Source organism: Hippocampus bargibanti, linkage group LG12 (genome assembly GCF_051943395.1).
Source record: "Hippocampus bargibanti isolate YZ-2025 linkage group LG12, ASM5194339v1, whole genome shotgun sequence".
NCBI lineage: Eukaryota > Metazoa > Chordata > Actinopteri > Syngnathiformes > Syngnathidae > Hippocampus > Hippocampus bargibanti.
In genome coordinates, this window is record NC_142745.1 from 13763331 (window position 1) to 13775472 (window position 12142).

Here is a 12142-nt window from a genome sequence, read left to right on the forward strand (position 1 = left end):
GCAGGGTGTGAAGGGTCCAGTAGGTTTTTCTGCGCCCTTGTTTGGATTCTTGCAGTGTGCAAGTCCTCGAGAGTGGGTAGTGCGGTGCCAATGATTTTTTTTCCACCGTCCTGACTGTCCGTTGTAGTCGGATTTTGTCAATTTTTGTGGTGGCCCAGAACCAAACGGTGATGGAAGAACACAGGAGGGATTCAATGACAGCTGTGTAGAAATGTCATATTTATTTCAAAACAAAATTGCCATTTCAAAGTCAAATTTGAAAAAGGATGACTTTCTCTTGCCAGGGTTACGGTTTCAAAGTGAAGTTTGAAGACAGAATTGTTCTCAAATTAAAGATTCAAGACATGGCTCTAGTTTGAAAGTTAGGGTTTCAAACCTACTTTGGGTTAATAGTAGGATTTCAAGCCTGGGTCAGTATTTCAAACTACGATTTTAAAGTTGGGTTCCAAACAAGGGTTAAGATACAAAGTTAAAGTTTTGCATTAGGCTTTCAAGGTTGGGTGTTTAAAACGACGTTTCAAGAATATGTTAGTTTGAAAACAAATTTTACATTTCACAATACATTTTGAAAAAAGGATTGCTACTTCAGGTCAAGGTTAGGAATTTAAAGTCAAGTTTTTAAGACATAATTAGCATTTCAAGAGTGGGTTATTGTTTCAAATGATGCTTTCCAGATGGGATTAGGATTGTGAGAGGATTTTATATTAGCATTTGAAGTGAGGGCTTCAAATTTATATTTCAAATTAGCATTTCAAGCAATGGGATTTCAATGGTGTGATAATATTTTGAAACCACCGTTAGCTTGTTGAAAGTAGATTAAGGGCTCAAACCTGTTAAATGTACATTCCGCCAAATGTACACATCACTAACTAGAATTGAATTTTGTTGCTTTCTTCCTGCCATTTTGTATATACCTTTAACTTAATTTTCATGTGCCAGGATCGTGTGCGAGATGGTCGCCGCGCCGAAAAGAAGCGCACCGGGCCCTGTCAAGCTTTGCGTGGGTGAATGCAGACCGGAACTAAGCGCACAGTCCCAGCAGCTCTACACTTTTGTGGTAATTCAATGGTTCCATTTCACCCATTCAATCGGAAATGATCAAATGGGGAAAGAGACAATAGGAGACTTGATTAAGGAGCTTTTGTTCATAAAGATCTTATGTATTAGTCTGCCAGCTAATAATAATTATCTAATGGCTTTCTCAAGACATTGGAGGGCGGCGGAGAGGGGGGGGGGAGTCTTCATTGTTTTTGCTCTCTGCCTATTTAACAGCAGAATAGTCTGATATCGCCGTGGTAATCCGTTTCATTTAATGTCTCCACATTATTTATGTATTTATTCAACTCATTCACGAATTTATTCAGAAATTGAAAATAAGACGTAGAGTGCCATTCCCGAATTTGTTCGGATTTATTTTTATTATTGTTTGAGTGCCGATAAAGTGCTGGCCATGGCCTCTGGCAATATACTACTAATGTACGACAAGGGGGCAGCAATTCTCTTTTTTTCATGTTAGCGCTTTGTTCCAGCTTCAGCTGTTTAAAGCACTATATATAGCTATTTATCTAGCTAACTAGCTAGCTAGCTATTGGCTATCTATTAGCTAGCTTTCTATCTATTGGATTTACTTCTGGGTTGAGTGAACACTGGCCCGTGTGGCTGCCGCTGCTCACCCACAGAAAATTTTATCCTGTGACTGTATAGCGACCTTGAGAATTTTGAAAGGCGCTTGTAAATGAAATTTCTTCTTCTTCTTCTTCTTCTTATTATTATTATTATTATCATCATTGTTATTATTATTATTATTATTATTATTATTATATAAATAAATATCTATGTATTGTATTTTGTACAGCCGCCCCCATTTCAAGCTCATATAACTCCAGACCCATATCATTTAGGAATTAACTTTTTTTCTGATGAAAGAAGAGTGTCTCAGGTTTCTCATGCTGCATTGAATGTTTATGTAGTCCTAAAACTCAATATTCTATGGGTCCTGGTATTCGAGTGAATATGACAAAAACCCTGGCACTGGAGTGGACACGTTTTTGCACATGTCTGGCAGTGAATGAGTTAATTTCACATGCTAAGATTTCACAACAACTAAATTTGAGGACATTGGGAGCCTATGAGGTGTCACTTGGTTGAATTTGGGCGCTGTTATGTAACGAAAAATGATTTTACTTGGAAAAGCATGGAAAATGAAATATGAGCACATCAAAGCAAACCAATTTGCTCCACTTTAAAAATATATTGGCCTCAAATTGTGTAACAACTACGTATCGGGCTGCTTATCAAAACATGTTTAATTGGAAATAAGCACTTTTATTGTTAAAATACAATATAATACTATTTTTCTTGACTTAAAAACAAGAAAATTGGATTTTTGGGGAAGGGCTGGAACGCATTGATGGCACTTCAATAACTCAATGGGAGTCATTTTTTGTGTGAATAAATTGAGTGACATCTTGTGATTTTTGGTCCTCAACAGACCCCTTCATTGCTGGCGCTTACTCCGGGTAGAGGGCCGGAATCTGGGGGTACCAAGGTCACGATTGTTGGAGAAAACTTGGGCGCTGGCAGCTCTGTCACGGTTTACTTTGGCAACCAAACATGTGAGCTGTACAGGTGCGCTAAATATATGCTATACTTCTTTCTGTTTCTATTATGATTACAACAAAATCTCGTCCCGAATTTGTTTGGGTTTTGTTTTTTTTTTTCTTTTTTTCTTTGGGTGTCGAAGCGCTGGTCAGACCTCTGGCAATGTTTTCCCCTTCCATGAGGGGGCAGCATATGCCTTTTACCTACGTTAGCACTTTGTTACAGCTTCAGCTGTTGTTAAAGCGCTATATAAATCAATATGTATGTGTTGTGTTTTTTACAAACGCCCCATTTCAAGGTCAGATAACTCCAGGCCCATATTACTTGGGAATTAACTCTATGTTTCTTGTGAAAGAAGACAGTCTAATGTTTCTTATGCCGAATTGAATATTTATGTAGTCTGAAAACTCAATATTGTGTGGGTCCTGGAATTCGAGGGACAATGACAAAAACCCTGGCACTGGAGTGGACACATTTCTTTGCACATTGTCTAGCAGTAAATGAGTTAAAAACGCCATCTAATTGCATCGTTCCATCCGTAATGTGTCAGTACTAAGAAGTCAATGGGACAGGCTATTGTGAATCCTATCCTCACGCAAGTACCAGACTCATATCTGTGTAAACTCAAGGATTCGCCACTATCAAAGGTAGGCTAGAAAAATAAATCCTCCTTTTTGCTCGTCCCACCCCGACCAACAGGAGGACCACGTCGGAGATGATTTGCTTTTCTGCCCCGTCAATTAGCGGAGCAGGGCCGGTGCCCGTCGGTTTGAGCGTGGACCGGGCAAAGGTTCCAGGTAGTCTGTCCTTTGAGTACATCCAAGATCCGACGGTGCAGCACATTGAGCCCCTGTGGAGCATTGCAAGGTAACACGAACAACCACGCCAGAACATATGGTTGCGGTCCGATTCAAAACAAGGGGAAGACACTTCTGAATGTAAATGGCAATACGTGTTTAAAATACAGATGTCTTCAATGGTGGTTTTCAAACGTGCTCTTGACAGAACACACGAACAAATAGTCATGTAGCAACGTGAAATCAATTGATATCACAGTCATACTGCCCTAAATTATCACAATTATATGCTTGTGATGTTGCAATATGAAATTTAAACCAATAAAAATATAAATGCATTGACCTTGCATGGAGACTAGGGCCAATTGCAAATAATGAAAATCTAAGCAATTGATACCCACTGAATCTTATTTAATCACTGACTATATTCAAGGAAAAGGTTTCTTCAGCTGTCATCTGTACTTCTTTGAAAGTGTCGGACATTTTGCTCCTCATCTGAAGAGTTTCGTCAGCGAACAAAAGTTGTGCTGGTAACTCTGGCCCTACAGTCTATCCCTAATAGACAGAGGTGGCCATGCCAGACCTCTGCTCTGATAGGTCCCTGCTCTAAGGTTGGGGGAGCAGTGGAGCACTCCCTGAAACCAATCTGATTACTTCTATTGTTCTATCCCTGGCTCTGATTTCATCTCATTAGCCAATCTGTCCTTAAATTAGCACATCTTTTTAACTCAGGTAGAATTATTGGGCGCCATTTACCTCCAGATTAAGACTACAGTGAGACCTATCGCCAAGGAGTCCTGTGGAGATGCAATGAAGATATCCCATATTGGACGCATAGACCCATCATGGCCTCCTGCAAGCTTAGCTTCAGGCTTTGACGTGCGAGCAAACAGCATGTTTAATTCACCTTTCCGTTTTGAGTTGTCACACGCCACGCGATAAGATCACGCACAGGTCACACATCAGTGATCAGTGAAAGTCTTTCATTGTGACCTCAACACGTCCTTACAAAAAATGTAAACAAACAGCTCCTGTATTCATGCAACCGAATAGAAAAAAATAGAACCCAGCTGGTTGACTCCCTTTGATCGAGCACTTCTGCCCAACACCAAAGAGCATAGCGCTTTGCTAGCTTCTTCAAACATCTTTTCTCACCACCTCAGATGAAAACATTGGCTTCGATGCCTTGTAAGGCATCTGTGTTCGTCACTCTATTTCGCGAAATAATTTTGGAACAGAATGACTCCGACCGCTAATACGTCCTCTTTCCCTCTCCGCAGTGGCCACACCACGTTAACAGTGACCGGGACTAACCTTGACGTGGTGCAGGAGCCGCGAGTCCGAGTCAAATACGCCGGCCATGAATCTGTCAATGTGAGTGAAGCATCGGCTAAAGCGCTGCACCGAACTTCCAATGTCGATGTTTGAGGTTGAGTACTGATAGAAGATTTCAAGCTGTGTGAGGTCCTGGTATTTTCTAATAGCCATTTTATACCAAGCGCTGCAGGGTTTGTGGTGTGTCTGAAACTACAGTGACATTGCTAACCACGTGCTAACAATATCAAACAGTTATTGTACTATTACGCATGTGTAAAGCAGTATAGTACAATACAATACAGTGATACCTCGGCTTTACCTTACGGATTTTTCGCCTTACAAACATTACATTCATGAGAATATAATCTAGGCATCCGAACTAGTTTTTGGGAAACACACGGAGCGCCACAATGGCTGGCGGACTAGTTTTCGGCGGACTAGTTTTCGGCGGACTAGTTTTCGGCGGAAGAACACTAAACCACACGGTCGAACAGTGACACTGTGGCTGGCGGACTAGTTTTCCACACCCACTTTCTTTGAGTGCACTCAGTGCAGACGTGGTTTGTTATCGAGTGGATACTTTTTTGGGGGGACAGAAAAAGACCCCACCACAGGCTCGTGTTAAGCCGAAGAGGACACAAAAGACAATTACGGTCGAGTAGAGGAAGCAGATTTATTGAAAAACACCAACGAGTTGTGCGTTTGTGTAACTTAGCGTCCTAGTACCAGTATGATAAGTCGACCATTGCTACATGTGGCAAAGGGTGTTTCTGTGTTGTCTAAGCAACGGTCTCAGGCAATAGAAGAGGTTGAAAAATTTGGTTGATTTGGATTAACGAAAAGCAGCTAGCAAGGGATCGTGTGAGTGAGGATATTATCACCGAGAAAGCACGGCAACTTCACTCGGATATCATCACAAAGGTAAATAAAACGACTTTATCATACAGTACAGTTTATTTCTTTAATTACAATAGAATATCACATTTATATACCTAAAATAAGATATATTTTGTGTAGTTTTAAGGCTTATTTGGGAGAAAATTATATTTTTATGGGGACCGGGGAATGGATTATTCTAATTTTTAATGGTTTGTTATGGGAAATAAATGTTTAGCAGACGAACTTTTCGCGTTACACACACTTTCTGGGAACCAATATAGTTCATAAGCTGAGGTATCACTGTACCAGGTTTTAGTGATCAAAAAATTGAGACCAATCATGTAAAAACGTTCCACCATTCACGTGGTCTACTACTTTGTAGAAATCAGTATTTATATTTAAAAAACATTTAGGAGGTGGGAGTAAAATCAAAGGACAAAAACAATGTGGCCACACAAATGTGCGCAACATCTAACTGGGAGTAGTTTGTAGTACGCATTTCCAGACATTGTTTTATTGTCTTGCTCACCGAAGCTTGAAGGTTTTGTTCACCATGTCCATGGTCAGAAAGAGGCTGCATGTCCACGTTCATTGCAATCTAGCACTTAATAGACAATACAACAAAATACATATTGATTTATATGGCGCTTTCGCTGAAGTTGTAACAAAATGCTTAACATGGAACAGCTGTCATATACAGGAAATAAAACAGTCACAAAGATGGTAGAAAACACCAGGGAGTCAAACCAAGATCAATATAATTTCTGTAATGTTTTATATAAAGAAAAGCTTTTCTTCAACGGTAAACTTGGCTCGATCTAAGATCCAACTAGGTGTCTTGCCGATTTCATCCTGACCACAGACACACGATAATAATAATAATAATACATTTCATTTCTACGATGAACGTAATAGAACCTGCTGAACTGTACACAGTACTCTTCTCCAAGCCAATTAAACGCTGTGTTAATGATGTCTGACTGGGATTTTAGTTAATTTAAAATTGCATGTGTGACAGAACTGCTAGCAGCGCTGCGATCTGAAAGAAGCTTAGAGTGGACCTTTGACATGTATCAACCGGCGAGAAAGAAGGTCACAGAATTTAATGAGGGTGGCGGCCCTATCGTCAATATCTTTAAAAGGCAGCTTGGATAGTCAAAAAAATTCTTTGAAATAAAAAAGATAGAGACTTGAAAACATTTGGTGCAAGCAGAGATAACAATTGAAAAAAAAAAACACTTTGACGCTTATAATTCAGAATGCACCGATAAAACTTTAAAGGTCAGATAGATTTTGAGGAGTTTAATGAGGAAAATAATGAGTTAGTGATAAAAAAAACACCCGTGACAGATATCTTTGAGGAAGGCACTTATCACAAATTCGACCATGACAGCTCCACAAAACCAATGCTTGAATGTCACCTTGACGTCATCCATATTAATATGACACAATACAATACAAAATGGCTGATTTTTCTATCTACTGCTCAAGAGACGCAAATCAAAGGTTCAATCCAATACATTATTAGTGTTTGGCTACCCTTGTTTTTGACACAAAGGACATGACGATTTAAAATGGATTCATGAAGGTTGGCTGAAACATGCAGGAATGTGCAGCTAGCGGGGGAATGACTTGATTATTTAAAAAGTATAATAATAATAATAATAATAATAATAATAATAATAATAATAAATAAATAAATAACCTCCATTTACCCGATTTTCTGCCAATAATGACTAGATTCATCCACAAGTAGGCACAAGATTGACTCTATTGGGTTTAGTAATTCCCAACAAGGGTGATGAGGCACACTTGCCCAAGTCCAAACAAAATAAATATATAAAGTGTACCAGAGTACAAGCCGCACCCCAAATGAATGTCGTATTTTAAAACTTTTTCTATATATAAAGTGCAGCAGAGTATAAGGCGCACCTTCAATGAATGAAAAAACTTTTCCAAATGGGGGAAATGGATTTGGTGGATTCTGACAGTAGTTCCAAGACCTGTTGCGGCTCAATATTAATTCAAATATAAGGCGCACCAGTGTATAAGGCGCAGGGTCATTTTTTGAAGAAAATCAAGGCTTTTTGGGTGCACCTTATAGATATACTGAAAATACGGTAGTAAGATTATCCTTGAGCAAACCTAATTACTAGCTAATCCGACTAGATTTTGACAATGCATTTGAATATTTTAAATGGGATTTACCATGCTAAATGTAAATTATTATGTAATGTGTCTTTCATATCTGATCATGGTTACGTTTTCAAATTAGGGTCATAGTTTTACAATGGCCCAACTCGACTTTTGAGCCACATTTTGGTTCCAAAAAGGATTTTCATTTTTAAATTAGTGTTTCAAAGCATATCTTGAATGGGTCTTTATTAACCTATCATAGCACTACATTCACAACATTCAAATTTAACCTAAAATATTGAGTAAAAATGAGACCATTTATGTTTTTTGATGAAAATCAAGGATTTGGGTGCATCTTATATACACGGTAAAATACGGTATGGAATAACTCCAACTCCATGCCAGCAATGCGGAGTGACAAGGGCCTTCTATGAGGTGGCAGAAGGTACAGTGATACCTCAGCTTACAAACGTAATTGGTTTGCAGAAAGTGTGTCTAAGGCGAAAAGTTCGTCTGCCGAACATTTATTTATTAGTTAGTATTCCAAGATTACATTCTCGTGAATTTAATGTTTGTAAGGCAAAACGTTTGTGAGCTAAAGCGTTCGTAAGCTGAGGTATCACTGTACTTTCATTCGGTGTATGCCAATGTTGCCAATCATATGACGGATTATATCATGGCTTTCTGCGACAATTTCAACTTTGTGTTTTATTAAACAGGCCCAGATTTCAACCTGGGTAAATGGATAGTAGATTTGTTAGCAAACAGAGGAGATGGAGTGTATAAGTGTGGGAACTATTATCATTTTAGTAACTTGGATGTGACTCATGCGCAGGTGTGCAAAGTGCTGAACACCACAACCATCAGCTGCTTTGCTCCGTCGCTGCAGTTCAAGTACGACGACGGCCAAGCGGACAGCGTCAAGCACGTGGACGAGTTTGGCTTCGTTTTCAACAACGTCCACGCGTTGCTCACGTATAGCAACAGCAGCTTCATCTACTATCCCAATCCTTACCTGGAGCCTCTCAGCCTATCAGGAATCCTGGAGCAGAAACCTGGCGCTCCCATTATCCTTAAAGTATGTTAGCGGCTAACAAGTTGGTCATTGGACGACATAAGCAAAGACTGTAAATCTAAGGAATGAGGTGTAAGGATTTGCGGTTCACACTGAAATTTAGTCCGAAGGTCGACACGCTGGTGACGTTTTAACACATTCATTCCCAGACATGCAAAAATGTGTCCACGTCAGTGCCAGGGTTTTTGTCATTTTCATTCAAATTCCGGGACCCACAGAATATTGAGTTTTAGGACGACATTCAATACAACGTTAGAAACCTTAGACTTTCTTCTTCAATTAGAAAAATAGTTAATTCCTAAATTATCTTGTTCTGGAGTTATATGAGCTTGAAATGAGGGCAGTTGTCCAAAATATAATGCAATACATACATATTGGTTTATATGGCGTTTTAATAACGGCTGAAGTAGGAAGAAAGCGCTAAAATAGAAAAAAGGGAAATACTACCCCCTTGTGGAAGAGAAAAAACATTGCCAGAGGTTTGGCCAGCGATTTATCGGCACCCCAACTAGAAAAAACAAAACCCGAACCAATTTGGGAATGGCGCTCGACGTCTTATTTTCATGTCTGAATACATTCGTGAATGAGTAAAGATGCAAGATTTGCCCTTTTTTCATATCTGCCGCAAAACAAAAAATATTTAATCGTCAAATCAATTTTGACGTATTTTTGAGACAAAGGCAGAGTCAAGACTATATAATCACAATCGTCCTTGGGGTTGTAGGAGTTTACTATTGCGCCATTAAACTACCTGCGTAAATCCATGATATTTACCGTATCCTTAATTGAAAATAAAAGTACAAATACGGTTTGTTCAGTAACCAACACAAAAGGTCTGCAATGCAAATATTGATCAGTTGAGTGCTTTTCTCATCACTGACCACAGTAACGGGCTCAAAAATGCATTTTTGTTCCTGGACGATCAAAGTGTCCTTTCAGAGGGGATCAATAAACCTAATCCCATTAAATCGTGTTGCATTCAGGTCTCAAGATCACAACATAATTGGCATCTCCCTCATGCATGTTTTACAAAAAGCGTCATGGATCAACAGCGACTGGTCATTGTTAATTGCCGTCCATTTTGTTTTGCGGTATTGATTGTTTCCCAGTTTCATGAATTCATATGAATCATAACTCAATCCTTTTCAAAATTGGATTTAAGGATTATGTGCAAATGTATGATTTTTTTATGGATTATGGAAACAGGTATAACCTGGTTCATTGATGAAAAGGTTTCTTCAGCCGTCATCATATATATATATATATATATATATATATATATATATATATATATATATATATATATATATATATATATATATATATATATATATATATCCTTAATGGACAGAGGTGGCTGTGCCAGACCATCTGCTAATTTGATTACTCACTTTGTTCTGTCTGATTATGTGCTTTGACTGGCCCTGATAACGGGGCAATCAGGGCCAGTCATAGACACATAATCAACGAGTACAAATGATCCGATCTGAATCCCATTAGCTTCAGGGAGTAGTCCACTGCTCCCCCTACATTTAGAGCAGGGACATATCAAAGCAAAGGTCTGGCACCGTCATCTCTGTCCATAAGGGCTATATATCAAGCCATAGCTAGCAGCACTTCAGTTCACTGATGAAGCTTTTCGGATGAGGGGGCGAGACAGATGAGAAGCTGAAGAAGATGATGGCTGAAGAAACCTTTTCATCAATGGACCACTCAAGTACGACTGAGACGTAATCTTATGAATTATTTTTCAAAAGGGCGGATGAGTACAAGTCAGCAATATTTGCATTGTGAACGCTTAATTGAAATCGGAACACAGTAAACAACATTATAGTCAGACACTTTCATTTTGCAAAATAGTTTTTAAAGAATTAACTCGGATAAATTTTTATCCACGGTGATCATTTATATGCTAATGCAATTCAGTAGTAATCAAATTAGCAGCCGCAGGCTTTGACTGCATCTCAGCATGTAAAATCTCAGCCATGGTTTTTCTCCTTTGCAGGGTCGCAACCTCGTGCCAACGGCGTCGGGCGGCGCCCGGCTGAACTACACCGTGTTGATCGGGGATACTCCCTGCTCCCTGACGGTGTCGGATACCCAGTTACTCTGCGAGCCGCCCAACCTCACCGGCCAGCACAAAGTCTTGGTCAGTCTACTATTTTGTCACCATCTGCCATTGCGTCTGATGACTTGTTTGGCGCGGATGTGGGTCAGTGCACATTTGCCACGTTGGTGCGTTTTGTAGGTCAACCAAAGGCTTTGTCTCTTCAAATTGTGTGTCATTTACGGTCTGCTTGCCAGCCAATTGCAAAACAGCACTTTGCCCTGCGGTATAATTGACAGGCGCCCTTGAACAAATTGGGAATACAGCTTGAAAACCACAACAAAACAAAAACAAATCTCTAGTGACGAAATTTTTCCAAAGCCTTCAAGGCCACGGGCAAAAGAAACAATCCATGGCAACAGTTTATTTCTCCTGCTTCGCGGCGTCTTACTTTTTGACTTTTAGAGGGGATTTTTGAACAAGCTGAGAGCCAATAAACAACGCATGCCAACTCATGGAGGGGAGGTTTGCTGCTACCGAGGGTCTACTGGTTGCAAAAGCGGAATATAATTCAATTATTCCTCTGCTGAAAGAAAACATTGTCACGGTTTGTGAGGTGGTGGTGGACCCCAAAAAAGCAGGCATAAGGGCGCAGCAATGCATATTGGACAAATTGTATGAAAGAAAGTTAGCAGGAACAAAATCTCAAGTCATCAGAACAGAAAGGTCCAAAGTAGTAAACAAAACCTGTGGCTAAAACATGACGAGACGAAACAAACCAGACAAGGTGAAACATACAATGACCCCACACTGACTGATCGTGCCAGGAGTCCTTTTAACTGCCACTGATTAAAATGACCAACACCTGTGCAGCTGTAGGCGGGGCCAAACGGAATGTGACAAAAATAAATATTGATAGTGAATCCAGCATAAAATACAAAGCAATATGTCTTGTGGTCATTTTTTTGGACATTATAAGTGTATGCATCATGATGTAGTTGTTTTCCTACAGCAACAACATAACCCACGTTTGTACAAAACGAAATACAGACACTGCCCTACTTACGAACATTCAAGGTACAAACAACGGTACACATAAACATTTTTGTTGTAACATGTAGAATAATAATAATAATAATAATGATAATAATAATAATAATAATCTTTTCCTTTCGGCTTTTCCCTTCAAGGGGTCGCCACAGCAAATCAGTGTAATAATAATAATAATAATAATAATAATAATAATAATAATAATAATAATACATTTCATTTATCCGCGCCTTTCAAAAC

The 12142-nt window shown here is 39.3% G+C and overlaps 1 protein-coding gene across 2 annotated transcripts in view; it reads left to right on the top strand.

Moving 5' to 3' along the window:
- LOC148890595 (plexin-A2-like) overlaps positions 1-12142 on the top strand; it is a 103658-nt gene that overhangs the window by 62972 nt on the left and 28544 nt on the right. For both annotated transcript variants that reach the window (XM_089011059.1, XM_089011060.1), the window contains exons 14-19: positions 940-1057; positions 2492-2628; positions 3301-3468; positions 4679-4772; positions 8566-8808; positions 10811-10954. In XM_089011059.1, the coding sequence (XP_088867185.1) occupies positions 940-1057; positions 2492-2628; positions 3301-3468; positions 4679-4772; positions 8566-8808; positions 10811-10954 (904 nt within the window). The remainder of the gene's footprint in view (positions 1-939; positions 1058-2491; positions 2629-3300; positions 3469-4678; positions 4773-8565; positions 8809-10810; positions 10955-12142) is intronic.